This window comes from Simochromis diagramma, unplaced genomic scaffold, assembly GCF_900408965.1.
Source record: "Simochromis diagramma unplaced genomic scaffold, fSimDia1.1 OVJJ01000565.1, whole genome shotgun sequence".
NCBI lineage: Eukaryota > Metazoa > Chordata > Actinopteri > Cichliformes > Cichlidae > Simochromis > Simochromis diagramma.
This window is the reverse complement of record NW_024387304.1, coordinates 2,299,698-2,325,563: the sequence shown is the minus strand read 5'-3', so window position 1 is coordinate 2,325,563 and position 25,866 is coordinate 2,299,698. Positions and strand designations below refer to the sequence as shown.

General features: G+C 40.7%; 1 protein-coding gene across 1 annotated transcript; it reads right to left on the bottom strand.

Annotated features, from left to right (window-relative positions):
• Nucleotides 1-688: 688 nt before the first annotated feature.
• On the bottom strand, nt 689-24,711 carry akt3b (v-akt murine thymoma viral oncogene homolog 3b). The gene is made up of 14 exons (XM_040004214.1): nt 24,382-24,711; nt 15,000-15,466; nt 9,543-9,668; nt 9,350-9,461; nt 7,430-7,574; nt 6,651-6,782; nt 6,312-6,377; nt 5,993-6,061; nt 5,067-5,189; nt 4,817-4,945; nt 4,043-4,257; nt 2,053-2,140; nt 1,109-1,211; nt 689-860 (listed from the first exon to the last, which is right to left on the bottom strand). Exons 2-14 carry the CDS (start codon nt 15,043-15,045, stop codon nt 775-777), a joined length of 1,440 nt encoding a protein of 479 aa, XP_039860148.1. The 5' UTR covers nt 15,046-15,466; nt 24,382-24,711; the 3' UTR covers nt 689-774.
• Between the last annotated feature and the right edge of the window lie 1,155 nt (nt 24,712-25,866).

Below are 25,866 nucleotides of genomic sequence, written 5' to 3'. Positions count from 1 at the left end.
TAAAACAAGAGGGAAGTTACTGCGACGAATGAAAGGAATGATATATTCTCATCTTTCAGCTTCTCTTTTCTGTTTGTTTGTTTTTTGTAATCTGTAGGCTCACTGTGATTTTCATCACCATGGATTTGGGAAATGTGCGCTGCCATGGCAAATGTACGAGGAAGAGTTTTTTTTTTTTTTTTCTTTTTTAATGAGTGAACCATGAGCCATGCACTTCTTCTCAACTATTTATGACCTTTCACATCCCAGAACCCACCCACCCTCTCCCCTGATGAAAAATCCCAATCCCCAAAAACAACAAAAACACCACCCTGTAGGTATGATGCAAAACATCTGCACACATAAGGCAACATTTTTGGTTTTTTGTTCCCTAAAACGGCTCTTCCAAACCAAGTGCAAAAAAGTTAAAAGAAGAACAAAAAATGGGCAGAAACAACAAACAAACAAAAATATTAACGCAACCTGGGTCGACAACTTAATACTGACAGAAAGAAAAAGAAAATAACAAAAACATTGCCTTCTGCAGTAAATAGCGCTGAAAATGTAGGAGACTTATTTTTTAGTGTGGGGAGACCGGCTGGAGTCTATCCCACTGTGCAAAAACCTCTTTTAAAGTCCCTAAAAAGACTTCTCCCCCTCTGCAAGGAGGCAGAGAAGAAGAAAAAGAGGGGAGACTGGTGTTTTTTTTTTTTTTGTTTTTTTTTCCTAAAATGGCTACGCGTTTTCCTCAAAATGGCCACAAATGGGGACGATACTGCCTGGCTGGGCTGGAGCTCACTCTCGGCCACTGGCCGAGTAGGAGAACTGTGGGAAATGAGGCCTTCGCTCGTTGTCTGCTGCATCCATCCCGTCCTCATCGTCTGTAAAAACACAAACAGGAAAACATAAGAATGTTCCAATTATGGACAGTAAGGTTGTCCTTACAAACTTTAACGGCAGTTATCCCGACTCCTGAAATATTCAGTGTGTCCAATACTAATACTGTTTTCATTTGCAGTTGGTGTTTAGAGCCAGTGCCATGCAAACACGCTAAACTCACACTAGCTGCTGGCAGTGTCATCTCAGTCAGTTAATACAATGCAATAAATTACAGTGAATGTGCACTTACATTTTTCCGGTGGAGTGATGGTGATGGTCTGTGCTGTGAACTCTTCATCGAAGTAGCGCGTGTCTGTCTCAGAGGTGACCTGAGGCTGGAAGGGTGGTACCAACTGGGACGGACAGAAAGCAGAGAGCGGTGGTGTTGTATCACTGAGGGGTTCAGTCTTCAAACAGCTTCACATATGCTGTCGTTTCAACTGAAGGAACACTTTTTTTGTCAAATGACTTTTATCAGTCGTGCTAATATAACACAGATTTTAATAGAGCATTTTACCCTTAGACTACAGACACCCTCTGTACTTTTAAGATTAGGCTTAAAATTCACCTTTTCTAATTAGGTCATGCATTTTTTACAGTTAGGGTTAGATATTTTTGTTCACCTTAAACAGAACTCAAATCAAACATTTAGAGCCTTTTTTTTCTTTTTACTTTATTAAAATTATTTTGGTGAGTTCTAAACTTTTAGATAGTCTAACATACACTAATACAAAGAAATTATCACCAGACTACATAGTGTGTTATGTTTCTTCATTAGACGTACAAAAAAGGCAAATTTCAAGGGAATACAGTTTCCTGGTCCAAATGTGAACACAGAAGAACTGGGGAACAAAATCAGTTTAAAACTTGAAACCATATTGTTGTCTGTGTCTCCAATACGCACATGGGAGGCCTGGGTGGACACGTTATTATGAAAGCTCAAGTTGAGAAAAAAACAACATACAAATATGTATAAAACGACCTGGTGGTACTTGTCTGACTGTGTTATAGTGTTCAAATGAAATAAAGATGAGGTAATGTTTTGTCCTTTTCATTCCATTTTGGATTTTACATGTCAGCCAGACTTCTTTTGAAAAATACGGTAACCCTGATACCAGAATACCTCAGAAACACTGTTTGAATCGATTTCGATTGAAGTGACGATGACGTCTAGCAGCTAAATCCTGCTCTCACCTTCTTGTCGTAGACGTCCTGCCAGTCGATTGTGCCAAAGAAACTGTGCCGCATGATCTCCTTAGCGTCATCCGGTCCACCGCCCAACCTGTCAACCAACACACAGAATAAGAAGGAGATGGCGTCAAAGTCATACATCAAATAGCGCTCTCACAAAGTCTCCATCAATGGAACCAGAATATCCACCTGCTACTGATCCCAAAATAACTTGATGGGGTGAACAAGTTCGCTCAGTGAAGCTGCAGTAGCCTCTTTTCACTGGCGTCTTCGTTAGACACAGAAAATGCTTCAGGGATGATAAGAGTGGAAACTTGAACGCAGCCACCAGCTGGTTTTGCCTGAGAACATTTTAGCTGGGCACCCATTAACATAAAGAGAGTTTGTGCTCTCATCAAGTGTGCGCAAGATTATTAATTTAAGCAATTGTATGTAAGAACATGTTATCTGGATATGTAACCACTTTGCCAAAGTCTGGCAGGAGACGCAAATTCCACCTCAAGTTGAAATTAGGTAAAGTTAGGATGTTGAGGAAGCACAGAGGCTCAAGCCTGCCATTAACTGGAAACTACTGGAACACAAAATAATAATAAGTTTTACATTGCCAGGGACAGAGAAGGTACTGACCAACAAAGAAGCACCTGCTCCAAAATCGACAGCTTCAAGCAAAACTATAATTTGCTGATTTTCACCCGTACAAGCCAAATGCCTTCTGGAGAAAGGTTTTATGGTCAGAGAAGATAAAGTAGGGCTGCACGATTTTGCATAAAATGAGAATCACGATTTTTTGGCTTAGAATTGAGTTCACGATTCTCTTTTCCAGTATAAATATTTATTGCACTTATTAACTGCACATCAACTTCGTAACAGTTGAGACTGAACATAAAAACAATAAATAAACATAAAAACAACAAATGTCTCACGTTTTGTGGTTGCCGCAAAATGTTGTACTGCTTGAAATTCCGTCTCCACCGTTGCTCGACGCTGCGTGTACAGAGCAGGTAGTGCAACAATAGAAAAATAGTTGCGGGACGGCACTGTGTAGCGTTTGTCTAGGGTGTTGATCATTCTCCTAAATCCCTCGTTTTGCACAGTGTTGATGGGAGCCATATCTTTGGTCAGGTGATAAGTGATAGCCTCCGTAATTTCTTTGTGCCTGCGGGAAGGTCGACGGGTATAGGGAAGCGCTGTATAAGGTTCCCGTTATTGATGTTTGGGTGGTTGACCGGGACGGATTTTCTCCTGTCACTTTCTCCTCATCCCTGACGTGCTCTCCGTGGTTTTTTCCTGCTAATTTTAGCATCACACGGCACAGCTTCTGTATCACGTGGTATAAGGCTCCGCCCTCGTCATTTGTTGAGCAGGAAGAGTGAGCGCTTGTTTTCATGCAGATTACGTCCCGGATCAAAATGCGGTACAATCGTCATCTTTTTTTTTTTTTTTTTTTTTAAATCGTTGTCATTTGGAAATGAGATCGCACATAAGCATGAATCGAGATCGCGATTTTCTAACGATTAATCGTGCAGCCCTAAGATAAAGATTAATTTATCTAGCCACAATGACATGAGGTATGTTTAGAAAAGTAAAGCTGAGGCTTTGAAATGCTGCTAGCAGCAAAATGCACCTGGTTGAAGTGCAACTTGCATGCTGCATTTGCCTGCCTGCCACATTAAGCACATCTCTCATACAGTTTTAAAAAAAAATGTTGGTTAAAATTTGGTTTTCTTAGTTTTCTTATCCCTTTGAAAAGACCTGACAGAAAGGCCTGTTGCACCTGTACATTTTAAGTGTGCTATCAGTGACAGAAAACCGCTGAGTGAACCTCAGACAGTCAGCAGGTTTTCCATTCGTAGCTAAGTCAGTAGTGAAGTCAGGACTCGTAGAGAGTCTTTGTGTCAATAAGGGGACTCTGTCTAAACAGGACAGGGCAGTTAGCAATAAAAAGAACTTCACTGCACAGGTAAGCTGATCAAAATTACATTTGCATGCATACCGTTTGTTGGGGTCCTTAATGAGCAGCCCTGACAGGAGTGACTTGGCGTCAGCTGACAGGGTTCGTGGGAATTTTATCTCTTCCATGAGGATGAGCTCAAACAGCTTCTCGTGGTCCTGGTTGTAGAAGGGCAGGCGTCCGCACATCATCTCATATGTCACCACGCCCAAACCCCACCAGTCCACTGCACGTCCATAGTCATTGTCCTCTAGCACCTGAGGATTTACACAAAAACCCTTTTACTGTATTGCTCCCACTAGCCCCATTTGTATTTCATTCAGAAGAAGCCCTACATAAAAGGTTCTCCTCTAGTGACTGTTTATATTAAAAGCCACGAGGCCACTATCGTTATGATTAGCTCAACTGAGAACTTCACAAAAAATCTTTTTTTTCAACCTTTAACTGTGTGATAACCTCTTTCATATCCTCTTTATGAAGCAAACAACTTTCTAGTTCTCCACTGAGAACCACATTAAAAGAAGTGAGATCAGTTACCCACTGGAAAGAAAACCCTTCATCAGAGGAACTGCCTCCTAGGGCACTTCCACATTGGACCTGGTAGTTGCTGGGTGGTGACACACAGACAAACAGAGGATCCGAAAAACAGTTTCCTTCCTGAATTTGTTACAGAGGACAAACCGGATAAATTTGGTTTTGTTTTTTTAATCTTATGCTCTCTTTCTTGTTTTTTTTATAGCCATAGGAAGGTTTGTCAACATCTGAAACCCAAAATTCAGATAATAGTCTTTATGTGTATCTGGTGTGACCGCTGACCTCAGGAGCCAAGTACTCCGGTGTTCCACAGAAGGTTTTCATAGTGGCAGTGTCAGTGATGCCTTCTTTGCAGAGACCAAAGTCAGTGATCTTGATGTGGCCATCTTTGTCCAACATGAGGTTCTCCAGCTGATGAGTAGTTGAGGAGAAGAATAAAACCCATTAACCTTTACTGTATCCTTTAATAAGCAGGAAATTCAGAATAATAACGGACACTTCTCAGATCTCACACAGAGCAGGTGTACTTTACCTTCAGATCACGGTACACGATCTTGGCAGAATGCAAATAATCTAAAGCAGAGACGATCTCAGCGCCATAGAAACGGGTGCGGTCCTCTGAAAAAACTCTCTCTCTTGACAAGTGGAAAAATAGCTGTGGACAGGGAAACAATAAGAATTCATGCAGTTTAGATATGTTTCTCTTATCAAGTGATAATTCACTTGGTGAAATCATGACTCAATAGCTTCAGCAAGCAAACACAACAACTTTGAATTACACACAGTTTTAGTCCAAACAAAAGCAGAATCATTGTTCAGTTTAATAGAATAGAATAGAATAGAATAGAATGCCTTTATTGTCACTATACAGTTGTACAATGAGATACAGAGCATCTCCTACTCAGTGCAAACATGCTGGGGGTGGGGGGGGGGGCACAGTTCTGCAGCACTATATGCATATGGACAGTATTAACAGAGAAAAAATATATAAAATGTACAAATATACACAAGCCAGTTTTAAAAAGTAATAAATAACTTTTTAAAGCAAATCTATAAAGGAGACCAAGTCTCCATGTCACTCACACATTTAATAGATTCAATATAGATAGAATTAAAAAAAATCTACAAACACTTAAAGTTGCTTAAAATCATTTTATATATCATAATTGTCACTTTATGGTCATAAAATAAACTAAATAAACCCTGAACTGATTCGTGCTTTAAAATGATGAAACTATTACCACAATGGAACCACAAAAGTTCAGACTTCCCAGTCCAACATGTTTCCCAGTGAAACGTAACACTATCTAGTGAGAGACTGCTTGCTCTGAAAGCACTTTGAATCTCATACTGTCATGTTAATCAACATTATTCAATAATTTTTAAAAATCCTTGTATGTTAAACGAAAACATCTCTCATCAAAGTGCTATTTAAAAAGTCTCTGAGTGACTTCTTACCTCTCCTCCGTTGACATACTCCATTACAAAGCACAGCCGATCCTTTGTCTGGAATGAATACTTCAGAGACTGTGAAAAATATTGAAATATATTTTAAACCCAGACGCGCCATTTGTTTCAAACGCAACACAAAAGCTCTTTGAATCGAGTGCATCTTTCCAGCTGTTACTCTTCACAACATTTCTTAAGAGTCTCTGCACAGATGCTAGTAGTCATAGCTTGTTTGGACAAAATGTAAATTACAACTTGGTTCACACAACTCCTAGCAGGACAAGTGCCTGTATGTGGTGCAATGATACATGCAATCTACCATACTTACAGTTAGGAATGGATGCCGAGTATTTTTTAAAACCCTACTTTCTGTGAGAGTGTGAGCAACTTCATCCTGTTCAAAAAGATTAAAGAGCAATGATTAGTGAGGAGTAAAAAGGAGCTCGTCTCTAAAAAGATCAAGCCAATACTGAGCTGAAATCTAAAATTTGAGAGAATGTTTGATATGAATGTGCTTCATCTAACAAATGCAAAACACCAAATATTAGAAGGCAGACATGCTGTAATTAGATTCAGATTACATTAGTCAAATATGTAACAGTAGATTCAAAAAATACACCTCGTTACTGAATTATTCAGCAATAAGGCTGATCATTTAAAAGAGGACCTTGGCAATGATGACTTCTTTTTTGAGGATTTTCATGGCGTAGTAGGTGCCGCTCGCCTTCTCCCTCACCAGAATGACTTTACCAAAAGTGCCTTTGCCCAGAAGCTTCAAATAGTCAAAGTCATTCATTGTCTGTGGAAAGAAATATCAGGAAACAGTTGTCATAAGCATTTCTCCAGTCTTCAGTACACTTCATCTTCAAAGCAATATGCTTAAAGTAAACCAGTCAGCTCACAAACTGGGACATAGAAGAATGGTCAGATCAACAATACTGATTTTTACTGTATATCCCACAAGCACTTTGTATTGTGAGTCCTTGATACTGCAAGTAAAGAACAGTGTTTTAACCTCAACTGCTTTATTACAGTTGGACTTCTATGCTTCTTCTTATTTTCTGTCATATTTGTAGCGGTACGACAGTGGATGTTCAGGTTTCCGGAAATTAGGTCAGTGTGTGTAGCAGTAATCCAGATGAACCAAAAGCTCAGGTTTCACACTGCTTTAAACACTCTGTTTCAGATGAAAAAACGAGAGCAGACACAGATATCTTGCTGTTCAGATTTTACGTTATTTAGAGGCACTCAATCAGCAGGGACGCTGGCCTAAAGAGATTAAGAAGCAAGCTAAAACAGCTTGTTTCAGGTGAGAGTGGGCGTGCTTCAAGGCCCAGCATATGATGAACAAGGATTATTTTGAACTGTAACTCATGAAAAACTACTCTAGGACAGTTCCAGCAATAAAAGTATGAAGCTGGAAATGAGAATTGAAGCAGTCTCTACCTTTCGTTTGTAGTGGCTAATGGAGGTGTCCATCTCCTCCTCGTTGACGTTTTCAATCTGGGAGGTGGGGCTGCACAAGATGCCCTCCTCCTCCTGCTTGGCTAGTGACTCTGCTACCATCTGGATGGCCTCAGCCCACTCGTCCCTGTAGGAGATACGTGGAAACAACATCATAGATTAAACGTCAAAAGTCTATTTTCTAAATTTCTTAAAAAGATGGTTAAATTAAACTATATGCCTTCCGTATAGGAAAGGTTAAAGTTTTCATAACGTCACTCTGCAAAGTATTCTTCTTTAGTTCGACAGCTTCCGGCTGCACATTTTTTTGTCAAGTTCTCAAGATTTGTAGTAGTAGTATAAATTGTTAATTCAAACAGGTAATCTCTTGGAGACTGACGCCTCTTTTTCAAGAAGAATCTGTCTGCAGAAAAACGTAAAAAAAAAAAAACCTGAGAAAAACAACTACATAATAATACTGTGATTAAATTCAATCAAGGATCAAAGGTAAGCATGAAATCTTTACAGCAGAGTCTTATAAATAAAAATTTGCTGGGGGCCTAAATATGAGATACAATGGTGAGTAAGAACAGAATCACTGGTGATGAACTGTGAATTCTATCCTGATCTGTATGTTAATAATCCAAGTGGCACTCTGTCAATCTTTATAAATGTGAGCAATTGTTTTAAAATGCAACGTGAAAAAAATTCCGAAACTCCGACTTCTTTGTCTTGCATCGTTTAGAGTCCTCAGTGTTCAGTTTAAGACATTTTCTTAAGATGTTTGTTACATTTTTTTCTTGCCTTTTAAAACTTTTTAAGGAACCTTTTGGATATACTTGGTCAAAACAAACTGTTCTTCAGGGTCTCTCACAGCGATCCACCATCCTCAAAACCAACCAAATCTGTGATAAAACCACCCCCACTCATGTGTTTTTAGTTTAATGTTGTTAGTAACAAATCATTTCACATCAGGTATCAGGTCTTTGTGCGTACATTTTTTTAGTGTTTACTTGCAAAACTTGACTTTCCATCTCAGTCCCACTCACTTCCTGACTGTCTTCTCATTGTGTTGATTGAATCCTGCTGTGTAAAGTAATTACAATTTAATTCAACCATTTCCATAATCTGACCCACTCTTTTCATATTAGGTAATGACTCTCATATCTTTTTATTAAATATTATTTATTTTTTCTTCATAATAAATACACACAGTCAATGGAAGCCCACAATCTAATAAATTATTTACATTAAAAGAGCTGCAATGCATTTCCGTTTTCTCTGTCATACATGCACACTGTTCTAAACGCTGCATTTTTTTCCTCCTACTCTTGGCTTTTTATGTCAGTGAGATAGGATATTGCTAATATGATTACTTCATCCCTAGAGGTATTTCTGTGAACACGGAAGCCTTACCGATCTGCCTTCGTAGATCTGCGTTTAATATCAAAGCCAATCAGAAGAAAGTTCACTTAAAGAGAGAGATACTTGTTTCAGAAGGAGGGGGGGTTGAACAGTGGTGTGGTGCCTCATAGTAAGAAGGTTCTGGATTCAAGCCTCTCAGGTTTAGATTGATTTGTGATTCTAAATTTCCCTGCGAAGAACACAGACAGGGCAGCGCACCCTACATCTTGCCTTTGGTCAGCTAAACTTCAGCTCCGGCCCCGCTGGAGGCTTAAGAAGTTAAAAATATGAAAGAATGTATTGAGGCTCTATAACAAGTATCAAAAGGACATTATTTTTAACTATAAATCAGACAAAGTTATTTAAACAGAATCTACGTAACTTCTGTAATATTTTTTTCTCCTTTTCCTTAAGATGTATACTTTTTTTTTTTTTTTTTTTCTTTTTTAGAAGGATCTTCTTCATTATCCAAGGCTGCTGTAATAGTGAAATACAGGAATTTGTAAGATGACAGCTCACCTCTCATCAGGAGTGTCAACATGAAAAGTTCTTTCGATGACTGTCGTCCACTGCAGACAGCGGATGATAAAGGTGTTTGGCTTTGGCCGCTCCGTCTTCATCAGCTGGCATTCTGACAGTCACACAGAGAGATGTGTTGAGTCGTACAAAGTTAGCGATGTTTGAAACGTGCGATGATCCACTCATGGCTTACTTGCTACAGAGAAGTTGTTGAGTGGGTAGGCCAGGTCAGAGTCTTGTGGTTTGTCCTTGTAGCCGATGAAAGAGCCGTCTGTCTTCAGCAGAAAGTAGCGTGGTCGCCAATTCTTGATGTACTCTCCTGCAGGTAGGGAATAAAAGATAAAAATGGCACCAACAGCTCATACCCTGGTACTATCACGTCTTTTTAAACCTTTCATAAGTCTGTTCTATAAAATAGAATTAAGTACCAGTGCCAGCTCCTAATCCACACATTACCACTAAGACCACTTTGGACTTTTATTTACTGGTGTTTTAATCATGAAGACCTCACACTAAACTAATGATAGCTGGGGAATGCTATTCAAGTTCAGAAAGATCCAGAGATTACACTTTCAACTAGGATTAAAAACGTCTGCCAAGTCACAAACAAGTCATCACTTTAAAACCTAGTAATTGTTATTTTGTGTCATTTTTTGTTTTACTCTCATTTTAGCTTCACCCCCAAACTCCATATAACAATTTATGTGTTGCTTCCCTGCTATTCTGAGTCATCAATTTGTGACATAATTACAACAAATGCTGTAATTATGCTGTGCTGTATCCATGTTACTTGGGTACATAGGGCGATCGTTGGGAGTTCGCCTTGTAATCAGAAGGTTGCCGGTTCGAGCCCCGGCTTGAACAGTCTCGGTCGTTGTGTCCTTGGGCAAGACACTTCACCCGTTGCCTACTGGTGGTGGTCAGAGGGCCCGGTGGCGCCAGTGTCCGGCAGCCTCGCCTCTGTCAGTGCGCCCCAGGGTGGCTGTGGCTACAACGTAGCTGCCATCACCAGTGTGTGAATGTGTGTGTGAATGGGTGGATGACTGGATGTGTGAAGCGCTTTGGGGTCCTTAGGGACTAGTAAAGCGCTATACAAACACAGGCCATTTACCATCTACCATGGATACATCCTATATATATTTATATCTTGATAAATTAGAGAGTCATACTAGCAGCAGAGTTAACAAAGAACTGTGATATCAGTGATTAATATCTGAACCTCTTTATGGTCTATCAAACAAGTCAAACCCTGAAGAAACTATGACATGTGATGACTCACAAGGCTTCAGAAAAAAAAAACAAAAAAACAAAAACAGTCTTATGGGAAGGATAAAGGCTTCGGCATGAGACAGACACCAAATATCTCTGTCAGTAAGACAACTGCCGCTGACAGCAGCTCTACTTTAAGGGTAAAGTAAGCAATTTTAGTGGGGGTCATTTATTAGAAAAAACAAACTCGACATTGTCGCAATTACTGTCAGCAGATTAAACGGGGAACCCTCCTGGCTCTAAGCAGCTGACACTTAGCTTGCTAAACATTAACAGCTAGTTATAGGCTAAAATTATGCCAGCTAATGTAAACACGCGAGCTTCACTGAATCATGAATTGATATCTGAACGTTTTACAGCCTCATTCAGAGTAAACAAACATGGTGATGCAGCATATTGTCAGCTGAGGTAAACAGTAGACTGACAGCCTACATGCATTACAGATGAACGGTGGCAAGAACAGCTCTTTGTCCTAGAGTGGCCAGCATAGCTAGGATTGTGCACTTGAATTGGGAGGGAAAACAGATTGTTGTCATCAATCTGACACCCATTGGTGAGATTTTACATACTACACCTTTAAAGCTGGAGAAAGGTTTTTGAATGTATTTTTTGTCTCAACAGTCCACATCTCTGCTTAACAGAAACATGCTGTATGTCCAGATATTTGTACAGTGGAATAGTAGAACTACATTTTTTATATCAGTTGAGCTATTACTCATATAAATCTCTTCAAAATGTGTACTGTCTGGTCCTGCCCTACTTGACCTTTCAAACTGAATGATTTCCCATTAAGTTACAGTTTAAATCTATACCTGATCACATTAAACAACTTGCAGCTTCAGCTGGTCTTGCTTGGCCTCCCTCTTCCTTACTCCCAGGAGAGGGAACTTCCAACTCATTTACAACTTCTTTAGTCCATCCTCTTTAAACAAGCTATTTAAGGTTCTCTTGTTTTAAGGTCACCCTATCTGTAAGCCCCCTTCCTTCTGATTAACAAAAAGGTTTAAAAGGTTTAAACAACAGGTTGGTGGGACCTCTGTGCCAACAGCCAGAGCAATGTGACATCACTGAATCCAAAAGTAGACCCCTCCCCCCCCAAAAAACAAACAAACAAACAAGCAAAGAAATAAAAACACACGCACACAGCCTGAAGCCCAAGTCTTTGGCTCACAGGGAAACATTGTAGAGACACTAAAGTCTTTTTTTTATTTTTTATCTTCAGCAATGTTTAATATAAACTTCTACCTTTATAGCAGCAGATATGAAAAAATGAAGGAGAGGATAACAGATCCCTTTTAACATCTGTCAAATTAGATTAGAAAATTTAACTGATATGTGAAACATTTTACTTGCATTCTGTGAAAACTAGCTATAGTGCAAAACTGTGCTTCCTCTGCTTTGTTTTAAACCAGCTATATGTAAAAATGTGTGTTCCCCACGCCCACTAATATGTAGTGTGGAAACTGTGTCCAAACTTTCCTGAACTTAATGTGAACTCTTGAGTTTTGATGTTGAAACAACACAGAGAGCTTGTGAGGACAGCGTCCCTGAGACGGACATTAAGGCTGAATTATAAGAACACACAGAGGCGCAATAAACAATTCAGGGACTTGTGGGGGCCAGATAGGAAGGAACCAGAGTGTTAGGTCATCCTCTGTATGCTCATAGTGCCACTGAGAAACTTCCCCCTGCCTGCCAGCCAAAAGCCCTGAGCTCATACCAGACAAACCCACCTTCAGCAAACACAAACACACACACACACTTACACAAACACAAAAACCAGTGTGGGAAATAAAACACACCAGCGAAGTGCAGTTCAGACTGGGCTGCAGCCCTGCAAAGCTTGCCTTCACTGCTCAATGTCTGGCAGGTAAACAACCATTGTTTGGAGGTTCTGTGCTTCAAACTGGCATGGTGGCTCAGGCCATGTCCACACATAGCTGGATAAAAACAAATCTATTATGACTGAAGCCGGTGTGTTGAAAAGCACAAGCGGTGTCTTTTTAAGCCCTCTTAGCAGTGAACTGATCTTAAAAACAAATTAGTAATAATAATAATCATTGGTTTATACGTTTAATAAGTAAAACAGCCAGAAGCAAAGTGAGCAACTAGTCAATGAGACAATTAGGACTTTTTTCAAGTGCAACAACAGTTGCTGTTGGTTCTAAGATCTTACTCTACCTTGCGCTACCCACCACAGACAGCAGCACCCTCCATTCCCCTCTCGCTTCTGTGAAAGAAAGTTCTTAACAAATAATGTGAAAAGTAAGACAGATGAGAGCCCCGTGAAACAGTGCAGCTCTAAAACACTCTACAACAGTCAGTTCACTGTGCTAGTCATAGGTAGGCTGAGTCAGATTAAAAGGGCATAAAGCCACATTCTGCACAGACAACATGAACCTTATCTTGCAACAAGGCTGCAGATCCAAACACCACTACAAGTTAGTTACACTCAACTAATCTAATAATTTATGAATGCAGAGTATACCATTTGAGTGGAGTAATTCAAGTAAGCAGGTTAGGAAATTAATAATATTTCTTATAGACATCCTAGTCCTTTTCACTACAGGTGTGATATGTGCGATACGAAGATATATATCGGTCGACAAAATGAAAACATCTATTGTTTCATATTATACGCTGTTGTTTGTTTCGCGGCGTCGCAAAATACACAGTTTACGGCAATATTTTTTCATCAGGGCACGGAGAATACCACCATGGCCAGTGAAGACGAGCCAGAACCAGGTAGCTCCAAACAGAAAGACCAGTCAAAACAAATCGAGGACCTTATTCCTAAACAAGGGGCTACCTCTGTTGCATGGACATGGTTTGGTTATGAAATGTCCGACAGGGACCAGAAAACTGTACTATGCAAATTATGCCTCAAACCGGTCCCCACAACGGACTCAAACACGACAAATCTCTTCTACCACCTACACAAGAATCATGTGAATGGAGAGATGAGAAGCAAAAAAGAGCCGTCAGGCGCTCAAAATAAACCTTAGACTCAAACGTTAGAACAGGCTTTTCCCCGCAGCATCCCATGCAATAAATACTCAAAGTTTCATGCATCGGTCAAAACACTCGACGCCCAGCTGAAAACACTTCACACAAGTCGAACTGCCCGAGATTCACAGAATTTACAGAAAAAGCGCTATTTTGTGATATATATCGTTATCGTGATGAGAAACATCTCATAACAGGATATGAGATTTTGGTCATATCCCACAGCCCTCATGATCTATTTCTATGATGACATAAATGATTGCATTTTCCCAGTTTTGCAGAACTGCTCAAAGATTGCACTTTGTTGAAGTGAAATACGGTTAATTATAACAGAACAATATAATAATATATAACAAAAGCACAAATAAACAGGCATTTAACTACATTTAGTAGTGAAATGTATGTTCTTTGAAACTGACAGTTTTTTCAGTATCACTTCAAAAGTATATTGGTCATAACAGAATAACAACTAACTTAAAAAAACAGTTGGTCTCTAATAAAATTAGCAACGCATCAGCATCCCGGGTGTAACTAAAAAGAGAAAAGGCAAAGTTTGTGCCAATAACTGGATACGACTGTTTTACAAATGTATTACAAGCCAGGCAAATGTTAAGAAACTAATTAAATTAATAGTATTTCACTTGTACAACTGATGTCCATCCACTTATGTTAACAAATCAGGGTAGGCTAAACTATTGATCACTGTATATAAACAGTAATCAATATGATTTTCTGCTCTTCTGCTAGAATTTAAGAGCATACCAACTGCTTTCCCTTCAAAACAATCCCACGTGTCTCTCCATCTCCTTCATCTTTCCTCCTTGCACAGAGGTGCACATGCATTAACAGTACAGCAGTGAATAGCATTATATTAATTGTGTTTAACTCCTGTGCAGGTGGGTTTCTAACAACTTTTGTGCTGAAAACTCAAACATATTCACACCATGACTTTGTCTGCAAAAAATTAATAAACCTCCCAGTTCTATTTTTAAGATTAATCCACATTTGGTGCTCTAACAGGTATTTGGGACGAGAGTTTAGTGTATATGGGAATGACAACTTTGGACAGCAGTGTAACTCTGTGGGACACAACAGAGGAATAACACATCAGGCTCTGGTTACACTGCAGGTCTGATTCTTCACTAGGTCTACAATTTAGCATTGATTAACCTGCCAATTATTTCTTCAATTTACTGCAATGTAGGATAAGCATAACAAATAAATACTACGTTTTTGCTTGAAAATCGAATCCATTATCAAATCACCATTCAATTCATTGCAGCTCTATTTGGAATGCTCAAAGCTACAAGGTTGCCAGATGTGTTTTTAAAGACCAGAGTTTAGAATTCCTAATAGAAAAAGAAGGAAAACTTGCCTCTTTTCTGGACCCAGCCTTCCTTGACGACGTTCTGGTCGCTCATGGTGGCTTCTCCTCGTGACCAGTTCTCCCAGCTCTCCCAGTATGGTGACCGTGAAGGGACAGTTGTTGGAGGGTTAGCAGGACAGTGGGTTTGTCTGAAGCTCAGTCAGCTGTCCGTCTGACCGCTTGACTTATTCTCATCAGACTTTAAATTCTTCCACTCACTGCCTAATAGATGAATAATTATACTTCTCTTGTCCACTATCACTTACTCTTTCCTCCTCTTGCCCTTCTGACCCAACCTGACTTTCTCCTGCTGCCTCTCTTCCCGTCTAGTGTTCCTCACCGTCTTTACTTTTCTTGCTCCCTCTTTCCCTCCCTCCTTCCTTCCTTTCTTCTCACTCCCTCTTTTACAGTGTTCCCTTCACTCTCTTGTTCTCTCAGAGTTCTTCAGTTTTCAGGCGGTCCAGTAGTGAGTCAGCCTGGAAGGAAACAACGACAGAGAAAGGAGAAAACTGAGAAGAAGAAAAAAAAAAACCCCCACAGCAGGTCAGTGGATAGTTTCCTTCTCACAGCAAACACAGCAGGCAACCACTCATTGTTCAGAACCTTAGCACGCTTCCTGCCTCCTTAACTCCTTCCAACCTTTTCCTTGTTTCCTTTGTTACATCCCTTGCCAGACAATTTGCTATTTCTTTCATGTCTCTGGTTCCCAGCTCTGTAATTTTTTCATCTTCTCTTTCCTTTGTCTCTCTTCACTCACCTTTAAGTGAAGGAAATTCACGTATCTCATTCTCTCCTCTCCCATTTTCTATGCCAACTACTATTTAAGGTTGATTCTGTTCATCTGGGCGTAACGTTTTCAGTGGGAAAAATGCTACGTCCAGATGAGCAGAATCAACCTTTCAGGATTTGCTTGCCTGGATGATTGAGCATGCATCAAGACATCTATCATTTACCTGCTATCAACTTCCTGATGATTCTCACTTTCTTTTACTTCCTTTAGTCCTTTCTTGTCATGTTCCTTCTCTTCCTCACAAACTCATGTTCTTCCTCTCTTGTCCCCTCCCCATTCTGTCCCTCTCTTCATCATTTCTTGACTAGGTATACTAGTTTTTTTCTCTTTCTCCGGTCCTTCATTCAGTTTCCCCATCCATCTCTCCCTTGGCTGACTTTTCCTCCTTCCACACAGAATTCCAGGACCTCCCAGTCTCACCGGTTTCCTTCCTTCCCTCCCTCCCTCCCCAGTTCTCACTCCTGCTTTCCTCCATCATTCATTCCCTCATTCATTTTAATTCTTTTGCCTCACTTTTTCAACTCCTGTCGCCCCCTTCTTCTTCACCAGCCCCTACTTTGATTCTTTTTCCTATTTCTATTTCTCTTCTTTCACCTTTTTCATCCATCCTCACATTTTTCCATCCTACCCCTCATAACCTTCTCTGACTATACCAACAGGCTTCTCTGTTCTTAGGTAGGACTTCACAGTTGTGAGAATGTTGCTTGTTTATGTAAATAAGACTTACAGTAAATATGACAAGTTAATTGAGAACAATGGGACATATGTTTCTGTTTCTAGAACAATCTGCATTGTGTCAAACTTATGTCAAGTTAACAACAACAAAAAGGCAGCGGCTACTATTTACTTTAATTCATTGATTTCCCAAGATAAATTGTTAGTCTTGAGTGTGAAAATGTACAATACACCAACAGCTGTTACATTATTTCATAGAACAGCTAAACAATTGGATAAAACTGTTTCTATATAAAATTTAAATACAGTGAAATAGTTTTTCCAGTTTAACTAGAAAAGGAGTTGGGAGTTTGCATATCATGTCAAAATAAATCAGATCCAGTTAGCTGCGGCTAAAGAGACTATTTCTCTCTGGGGATTAAATAGTCCATCCATCCACTGCAATTCGTCTGCAGCTGGGTTGCAGGGGCACCAGTCCAAGCAGAGACGCCCAGACCTGCCTTACCCCAGCCGCCTACTCCAGTTCTTCCGGAGGTTTCCAAATCAGCCAGGGGGTCTTCTCGTGGGGCATGTCTGGAATACATTACCTAAGAGGCACCAAGGAGGCACCCTAGTCAGATGACCGGTTCCTTTCGATGTGGAGGAGTAGCATCTCTATTCTGAGACCTTAATTAACCGAATTCCTCACCCCATCTCTAATAGCCCTTTTCCATTAGTACCTACTCGGGTCAGCTCGGTACAGCTCGACACGGTTTTTAGGGTTTTCCATCAGATGACAGAACCTGGTACCTGGCAACAAGGGAAATGCCCACACAGAAACAACACCGTGGTGCTGAGCCTGACAAAAAGCCACAGACCGAGCAGCAGGTATAACATCGCCTTGACATCCACCTTTGTTCATGTCACATACAAATGACGACACGGGATGTTCAGCCATGTTGCTATAACAACCCCATGCACATTAAGTGGTACTCGATTGTAATGGAAAACAAGTTGTGCCGCCTCGAGTTGCTTTGTGCCAATTCAAGTAGGTAGCAACGGAAAAAGGGCTTAAGGAAGAGCCCAGCCACGCTTTGGAGGAAACTTTCAGCTGTCTATATCCTCAATCTCATTCTTTTGGTCACTACCCAAAGCTTGCCACCACAGCTGAGGATGGGGATGCAGACCAGCTGGTAAATTGACAGCTTTGCTTTAATGCTCAGCTCTCAGTTTTCCACAATGAGTGTCTCCATTACTGCAGAAGCAGTACCAATCCATTCATCAATCAAACACTTCCCTCACCTATGAACAAGACACCAAGTTACTTAAACTACTCCAAAAAGCAATGATAAGATTTTGAGGCCACCAAAGTGAAGACCTTCTGCCACTTGGCTTCACCAAATTATTCTGTTCATAAAAAATTATGCACAGTGACAAAGAGCAGGTCCAGTGCTATGCAAGTCAGGGTGCAGTTATAGGTGAAGGCCCTAACAGTCTGATTTCTGCCTTTTGAAACTAGATGTTGAGACATGGAACAACAGCTTTCAGCTGGGGAAGAACCATGAGCAAGTTTGGTTGACTCTTAATGGACTGCATTCCACACCTCCATTGTTGAGGTGTCTGTACAGAGCTGTGGCTGTGAGGTAGCTGATGCCTGTCATCGTGGCAACCTCCTAAGTAGAGAGCAGACACCAAATGTGAAAGGAACAGTTGAATTACCACAGGCAGTAAGGATGGGCGGACATGTCTCAGCCTCCACCACTCTCAGCACTGGAGCCCCCCAGGGGTGTGTTCTGAGCCCCCTGCTGTACTCTTTGTACACATATGACTGTGTGGCCACTACCAGCTCCACCACCATCATCAAGTTTGCTGACGACACCATCGTGGTGGGCCTGATCTCTGATAACAACGAGACGGCCTACCTGAAGGAGATTAGGAATCTGGAGAACTGGTGCCAGAGGAACAACCTCCTTCTAAACGTCAGTAAGACAAAGGAGCTGATAGTGGACTTCAGCACTAAGCAGGAGAGGAACTACCAGACCCCCGTCATCAACGAGTGCCCAGTGGAGAGAGTGGACAGCTTCAAATACCTCGGAGTTCACATCACGCAGGACCTGTCATGGTCCTGTCACATCAACATCGTGGTGAAAAAGGCCCGTCAGCGTCTCTACTACCTCAGACGCTTGAGAGACTTCCAACTGCCCTCCAAGGTGCTCAGGAACTTTTACTCGTGCACCATAGAGAGCATCCTGACGGGAAACATCTTAACCTGGTTCGGGAACAGCACCATGCAGGACAGACGAGCTCTACAGAGGGTTGTGCGGTCAGCTGAGCGCACCATCCGCTCCGAGCTCCCTGACCCGCACTCAATCTACAGCAGGCGGTGCTGGACCAAGGCCAGGAAGATCGTGAAGGACCTCAGCCATCCCAACAACAGGACTGTTCTCTCTGTTGAGGTCAGGAAAGAGATTCCGCTCCCTGAAGACCAACACAGAGAGACTAAGGAGGAGCTTCTTCCCGCAGGCGATACGGTCTCTCAATCACACCACCACACAGTACTGACCCACACATACAGTTCTTACACACACTGGACATTCTGGACATTGTTTTCACTTCATTACTTAAATCACGCTGCTGTTATTGTGTATATGCTGCTGTTATTGTGTATATGCTGCTGTATTGTGTATATTATTATATTTCTTCATACATTCTTATATAGTTCTATATTGTGTATTTTGTTGTACAGTTATTTTATTTTCAACTTTAATTTATATATTTTATCTTATTCTCCCAGTTAAATTTACCCTTCATTCTAATTTGTGTTGTACAGTTATTTCATTTTTAACCTTAATTTATATTTTATTCCTTCCTAGTTAAATTTACCCTTTTTAATTTTTCATATTTATTTCCTATCTTATTCATAGCCTTTTCCTTTTTTGTTTTCTTTAGGTCACGAGCAGTTGTCCAAGCATTTCACTACATATCGTACTGTGTATGACTGTGTACGTGACAAATAAAATTTGAATTTGAATTTGAAATTTGAATTAAAGAAGACGTCCCATAGGACTTTGTTAGATCGTATATTTCCTGAGATACCTGGCAAGTACCAAAAGGCAAAGTGGACTGAAACTCTGGCAGTGACAAAAGCAAAAACTCAGCTGTGGGAAAAGTTTGGTGAGGCCATGGAGCAAAACATTTGATTGGCCTCCAAACAATTCTGTTGAACCATTATACAACTTAGGCCCTCCTAAGTTGTATAATGGTTCAACAGAATTGTTGAACCAGTACCATGCTCTCATGGTACTTTATACAGTGAGGAAATGGTCCTGCTGGCTTCAACTGAGAATTTAGTTGGGCAATTGAAGGAATAGTTTGAGGATCTCCTCAATCCTACTGACACAGCTTCCATAAAGGACAACTTGCTAGTCTTCCCTAAAAATGTTACATGCAGGCCGCCATCTAAATATGATTTTGAATCAAAATGAAATGTGGACAGCTATAAGTACAGTTACTTAATCCACCCGATTTCAAACCAACTTAACACCTGTGGAAGATTTTAACTAGACATTTTAGTCAGTAGTTCTGGTAGATTTTCTGAGACTTTTAGAAATAACACTGAGCAGCAACAGATCCATGGATGTGTAACTGTCAGTTCTTTTTGTTACTATTAGGGCTGCCACAAATGATTATTCTGATAGTCGGCTAATCACCTATTATTTTTGCGATTAGTCGACTAATCAGATCTTGCATCCATTGGACGTAAAACGTACAGCTTATTGCACCAGTAGCATCTGCTCTTATATAACTATCATTAGCTTACAGCTTTAAGTGTTTAAGGTATGTGCTAACTAAAAAATAAAGACAAGATGACAATTTATTAAATTTTAATGACATTTGCAGATTGTTTTGGTGGAGTTTAATAAACTCAGCCGTCTGCTCCTTGCTATCTAAAATATAACAGGACACCGGAGTATATTCTCGAGCATCTCACACTTCTGATAATCAGTTGTCTGCTTGACGTTTATTCAGCTGTGTAAAAACTATAACTTTAATCTCAGCCAAACCGATTTACTCAGGAACAAATAAAATACTAAAAAAAGCCAAACAATAACATTTTTAAGTTATCTAAGTGACTTATATATCATGTTTAACATAATACCTTTCAGGTTAAACATGATACCCACCGCCGCGAAAGACGGCAGTGGGTTTGAAAACGATTGCCGGGAGTCCGGTGTTCTCACCGGCTCTAGTGAGCCTTGAACCCCGGCTAGCTATCGAGCTATCGAAAACGTCGGAGCGCTTTTGAAAATATGTGGTGTCTTGATAAACTGAGCAGGTATTTGATGTTTACACAGCTACATTCTCGCCTGAAAATATGTTAAACGTTTATTTTGTGACCCAAAAAGAATAATAAGAGTAATATTAAAACGAACTAGCTGCCGCCATTGTTGAAAACTGAGCAGGGCCGCGCTATGAATTCTGGGACAGAGCTACTTCTTCTTCGGGGTGTAACGGCAGCTGGCATCCTTGTACATGCAGTGCTGCAATCTTCTGTTTCAGTCCGCTATTACACTCTTAAATCCTACTACTTCTTCCTGCATCTTTTGGGATCTTACAAAGCTTCAAACGTCGCTAAGACTATTAAATTATTCGTCGACGTAACCGTGACTAGTCAACTAATCGTGGCAGCCCTAGTTACAATTAGGGCTGTGTGATATGACCAAAATCTCATATCCCGATATAAGACATCTATCATCCCGATAACGATATAAATCACAAAAGTGTAAAATTTTCTGTAAATTCTGTGAATCTCGGGCAGCTCGACTTGCATGAAGTGTTTTCAGCTGGGCGTCGTGTCCCTGGAGTTATGACTTTTAGCCGATGCATGAAGCTATACATTTTTAGACATAAGTTGTAACAGCCGCCGTTTTCTTTGCGAGTATTTATTACACGGCGTGCTGCGGGGAAAAGCCTGTTCTAACGTTTGAGTCTAAGGTTTATTTTTTAGCACCTAACGCCTCTTTTTTGCTTCTCATCCGTAAACACTGCATACTCTTTCACGGGATTTCGTTTATTTTGAAAAGTCTCAACAGGATCTTGAGCTTTATTGTGAAAGGTTAATATGCAAAACAAGCAGACAGTGGAGCCACGCCATTGTTTTACCGTGGTGGTTGCTAACGACAACGCGTAAAAACAGTCGCTTGTCCGTCCATAGTGTGGTCATATTAAATATAAGAGAAAGAGAGAACTTTAACAAATTAATATAACCACTACAGTGACCATCAAAACGATGAAAAAATATTGCCGTAAACATTATATTTTGCCACACTACGAAACAAACGATAGCGCAATATGAAACCATAGACGTTTTTATATCGTCACCGATATATATCGTTATATCGAACAGCCCTAGTTACAATATATAGTTTTAGTTGAATATCTCTATTGGCAAATATTGGCCCTGTTGATTGATGTTTATATATCTAAATGCACGGCAGTATTTTCCAAAGTTATCTTTTTTTCCCCCCAATTCTAAATTTAAACATATTTTTAAAAAGAGAGGTTAAAACAAGTTGTCCTTTTCCCATGGATCAGAAAGGGAACTTCAAAATCCTTAGCAGCTTCAGCTATTGGGACTTTTTTCTGTGTGCTTGTGAATTTTTGAACAGTTTGTGCAGCCCTACCAAAAACACAATGAAAAAAAAAAAAAAAACCCCACCAGCATCAGCTCCTTGACTCACATTCAGAGGCAACATAGGATCTGAGATAACATGTATGGGATAAATATTTGACATTTAATAGTATAACTTTATTATGCAAAAGTTTGGGTATTTAAAGTGTTTAGATTCTTCTCCATCATGTAAAGATCTCAAGAAGGCATCTGATCATCTCAAATTCATGCTGCAGCTCAAACTCAAAGCTCAAACATCCAGCCAGATGCATCAAGCAAAAAGAACAAGGAGTCCTGCAACTGATGGCCCCTACAGAGCCCCAATCTCTACATCACTGATACTTAGACTACATTTACAGAACCAACACTATCAAGTGAAATAATGGATGTATGCATGTTAAAATGTTGAACACGTGTATAGTTTAACACTGCTTCATTACAATAACTATTTCAGCATATTACCTGAAATTACTTTCACAGGTGCATATAAAGACATTTTCCATGATGATGTTTTGTAAATGAATGCAAAATCATACAATTAAAAAAATAAACTCATGTTTAGAGCAACTAACTGTGTGCAACTGTAATATAGCTCCTTGGAGCCAAAACTTGTCCCTCAGCTTAAGCCTTAATAAGACCCAGCCATTGCTCTTAACCACTTATCCAATTCAGGTTAGCAGAATGTAAGAACTTATTATATCAATTTATTTGTCAAATTATCCACTTTAAACACAGAAAGATAATGGATATCTATATGCTAAATTATATCACCCCAGTGACTATAAACAGAGGGACTACAATTAGCTTTAAATGGTTCTGTAATGCAATTCTGTTCCTTATGAAGATCACACTGAACTGCCTCTGAACAGAGCTATCTGAATGCTCTGACAAATGACCTTAGAGATAATTGTTTTCCTGATCAGTTTTACAGATGCAGTGATGATGATGATGATTCATAAAGGTTTGTCACTGTAATGTCTCACAAGTAACTGAATTTCCTATATGCCAGTACCCAACATGAGATGAGACTAGTAGGTCCACCTCTGCTATCATTTTACAAGTAATTTAACAATAAAACCTGATTCCCACATCAGTGGCTTCTCTTTCATATGAAAAAAACGAACACATTGTGGGTAAAAATCGCATGCCTTATACTGACAATAATCATTCACATTTCAGCATTCAAACAACATATGGTACTGGTTGTGTTATGATGACCGACTGGTCATGTTGCTTCAATGCATGGCTCACACAAGCACCATTGGGAAGATCCAGCGCTGGAAAACAAATGCTGAGATCTCCAATGACAACAAAAACAATGGCTGACAGGAGCAGGGGTTGTATATTTCAGAAGCCGGCTCAGAGCTGCGGCCCTCGGTGCGACAAACACTCCCCCCTCCCCTGTCTGTGATTTATTGTTCATGATTGTGCCCTGCATCACACACACAAACAAACAAATACTGAAACAACAGCTTTTGTTTCAAGGGCGTGTGGTGTCATTATCTGTTACATAACAACATCCGCTTGGCGTGCTCCATTATATTTTAATGGGCGAGCCGTGAATAAATGTCTGGCAACGGCTCTTATGCCGATTACTAACTGTTAGTGGCGATGAAATAGCTGGTGTGAGACGGCAGGATGGGAAGGTGGTTGTGTGGTTGGCCTGTGATGGCTCGGCTGGAGGATGCGGGTTAGCCAGGGATGCTAGCTGGGGAGGGTGAGGGGGGTGATGCTAGTGCTAATCTTAGCCGGTCAGCCAGTTCAATGCCTGGCTAGCATAGCTGGCTAACTGACAGTCCGGCAGTCAAGCTGTTGGAAGTGGTGTTATTTCTCTGATGAAACCACTCCGGTATCTATCATCTGCGATTTTTGTTTGTTCATCCTGAACTGAAACGAGAGTCTGTGGTTTATGAAGGCGGGGGGCGCAACGAAGAGAGGTGGGAGGGGGGGAAACGGGAGGTTGGGGGTGTAGTTCATAAGGACGATGGGCCGAAGCCAGACGGCCGGTACAGTTACCATTACTGGCCCTCCCCTCCCTGCTGCTGCAGCAGCGGCAGCATCCCAGCGCCGCATCCTTCCCAGCCCGGCGAATGACGAAGCAGCAGCAGTCCGCTAACTGCAGCTAGCTAGCGTGCTAACCTCCGCTCCAGGCTCGAGACAAACCCGCTGCCCGTGCCCCCCAAACAACGACTCCCACTCCCCCCTCCTTATCACCCTTTTCACACAAACAACCCAAGCGTCCACCCCACACACATTATATCATATAATTATTTCACCTGGCAGTCGAAAAATGATAGGGATACCCCCTCCTCCTCCTCCTCTCCTCTGGGCACTGGAGCATCCGACGGAGTAACGTCGCTCAGTGTGGATAACAGGAGGACATCGATGGGTCCATAGCCGTGGATGCCGTCTCCAGACCGTTGAAGCCGTAAAGATGAGTTTTCGGGGGTGTATTGTTTTGTTTTTATATCCCAGGCAGACAGCGACTGCGGCGGCGGATAGACACACGAACAGACAGACAGACAGACAAACCCGCTCAACTCCTGCTCCCTCCGCAGCTCCGCCAGGAAACCTCGCTCGGCTCCGAGTCGGCTCGTCACGTTCAGCCAGATCTGACTGGGAGGACTCCTGCTGGCTTCAAGGGCTGTCGGAAATGTGGTCTTTCTAAAAAACGGTGACAAAAAAGTCGCAGCTAATCAAATAATTTGGGGTACTTTATCCTCGCCATTTAGTCGCAGCCACATTACTTAACTTGAATCAGACAATACTGCTTATGACATGTTGTTTAAGTGGGGGACCAAAACGCAATTTAAAACATAGATTATATTTCAGGAGCTTGGCTTATTTACTTAATTCAAATAGCTGCAGAAAAATTACATGTGAGGTTCAAAGGTAATTATTTATTTGGCATCAAATAATTTCTTCCTGTACTTTATATGTATATGTGTTCAGATTCATTTAAAAGCTCAAAATGCTGCTTTTATGCAATATTTTTCCACATTCCACCTGCCTTGTCTAGTTTATATATATTAAAATGCAGGTAGAAACAAGCTTTTACTCAAGTCCTAAACTTTAAAGTATTTATCAACAAATGGAGTCTCACTATCCATTTAGTAACAAATTATAGAATTAAACTCATAAGAAAACGGAAAATGAAACGTTTTCTTAAAGTTGTAAGTGGCATCTATTGGCTAAAAAGGGGCCATTCTTGGTGTAATTGAATCTCTTTGCTGGACCCTTGTTATGAAACCGTGGATAAACTCTAAAGGCGCTAAAATGATTTGAATCCTATTCGAATGATGGGGATTACGTTGTGGTTACAAAAACGTTTGTGGACTTCCACTGAGCTATTTCTTGTAGTGTATTCTTCTCAGTACTCTAACCTTTTCTGCTTTATGTCATCTTTACCCTTTATTTTTATCTTGTGAAAACCCAGGTGTTTCAATTTTTGTTTTTGCACTTGAAAGAGACACTCGTGTCTCCTAGCGACTTTCCACGTTTGTTTGTTGGCTACATGTGTATGTGGTAAACGAGACTTTACGAAGAACACGTGAATGCAGCATCTGTCTCCTCATGGCATCCTAGGCTTTTGTTGATCCCTGGCTTTTGTTCTCTCTCTCCCCTCTCTCTCTCCCTCTCTCTCTCGCTGTGTGTGTGTGTGTGTGTGTGTGTGTGTGTGTGTGTGTGTGTGTGTGTGTGTGTGTGTGTGTGTGTGAAGCGTTTGTATGTGTCCAGATTCAGTTCAGTTATAATTCATTTCC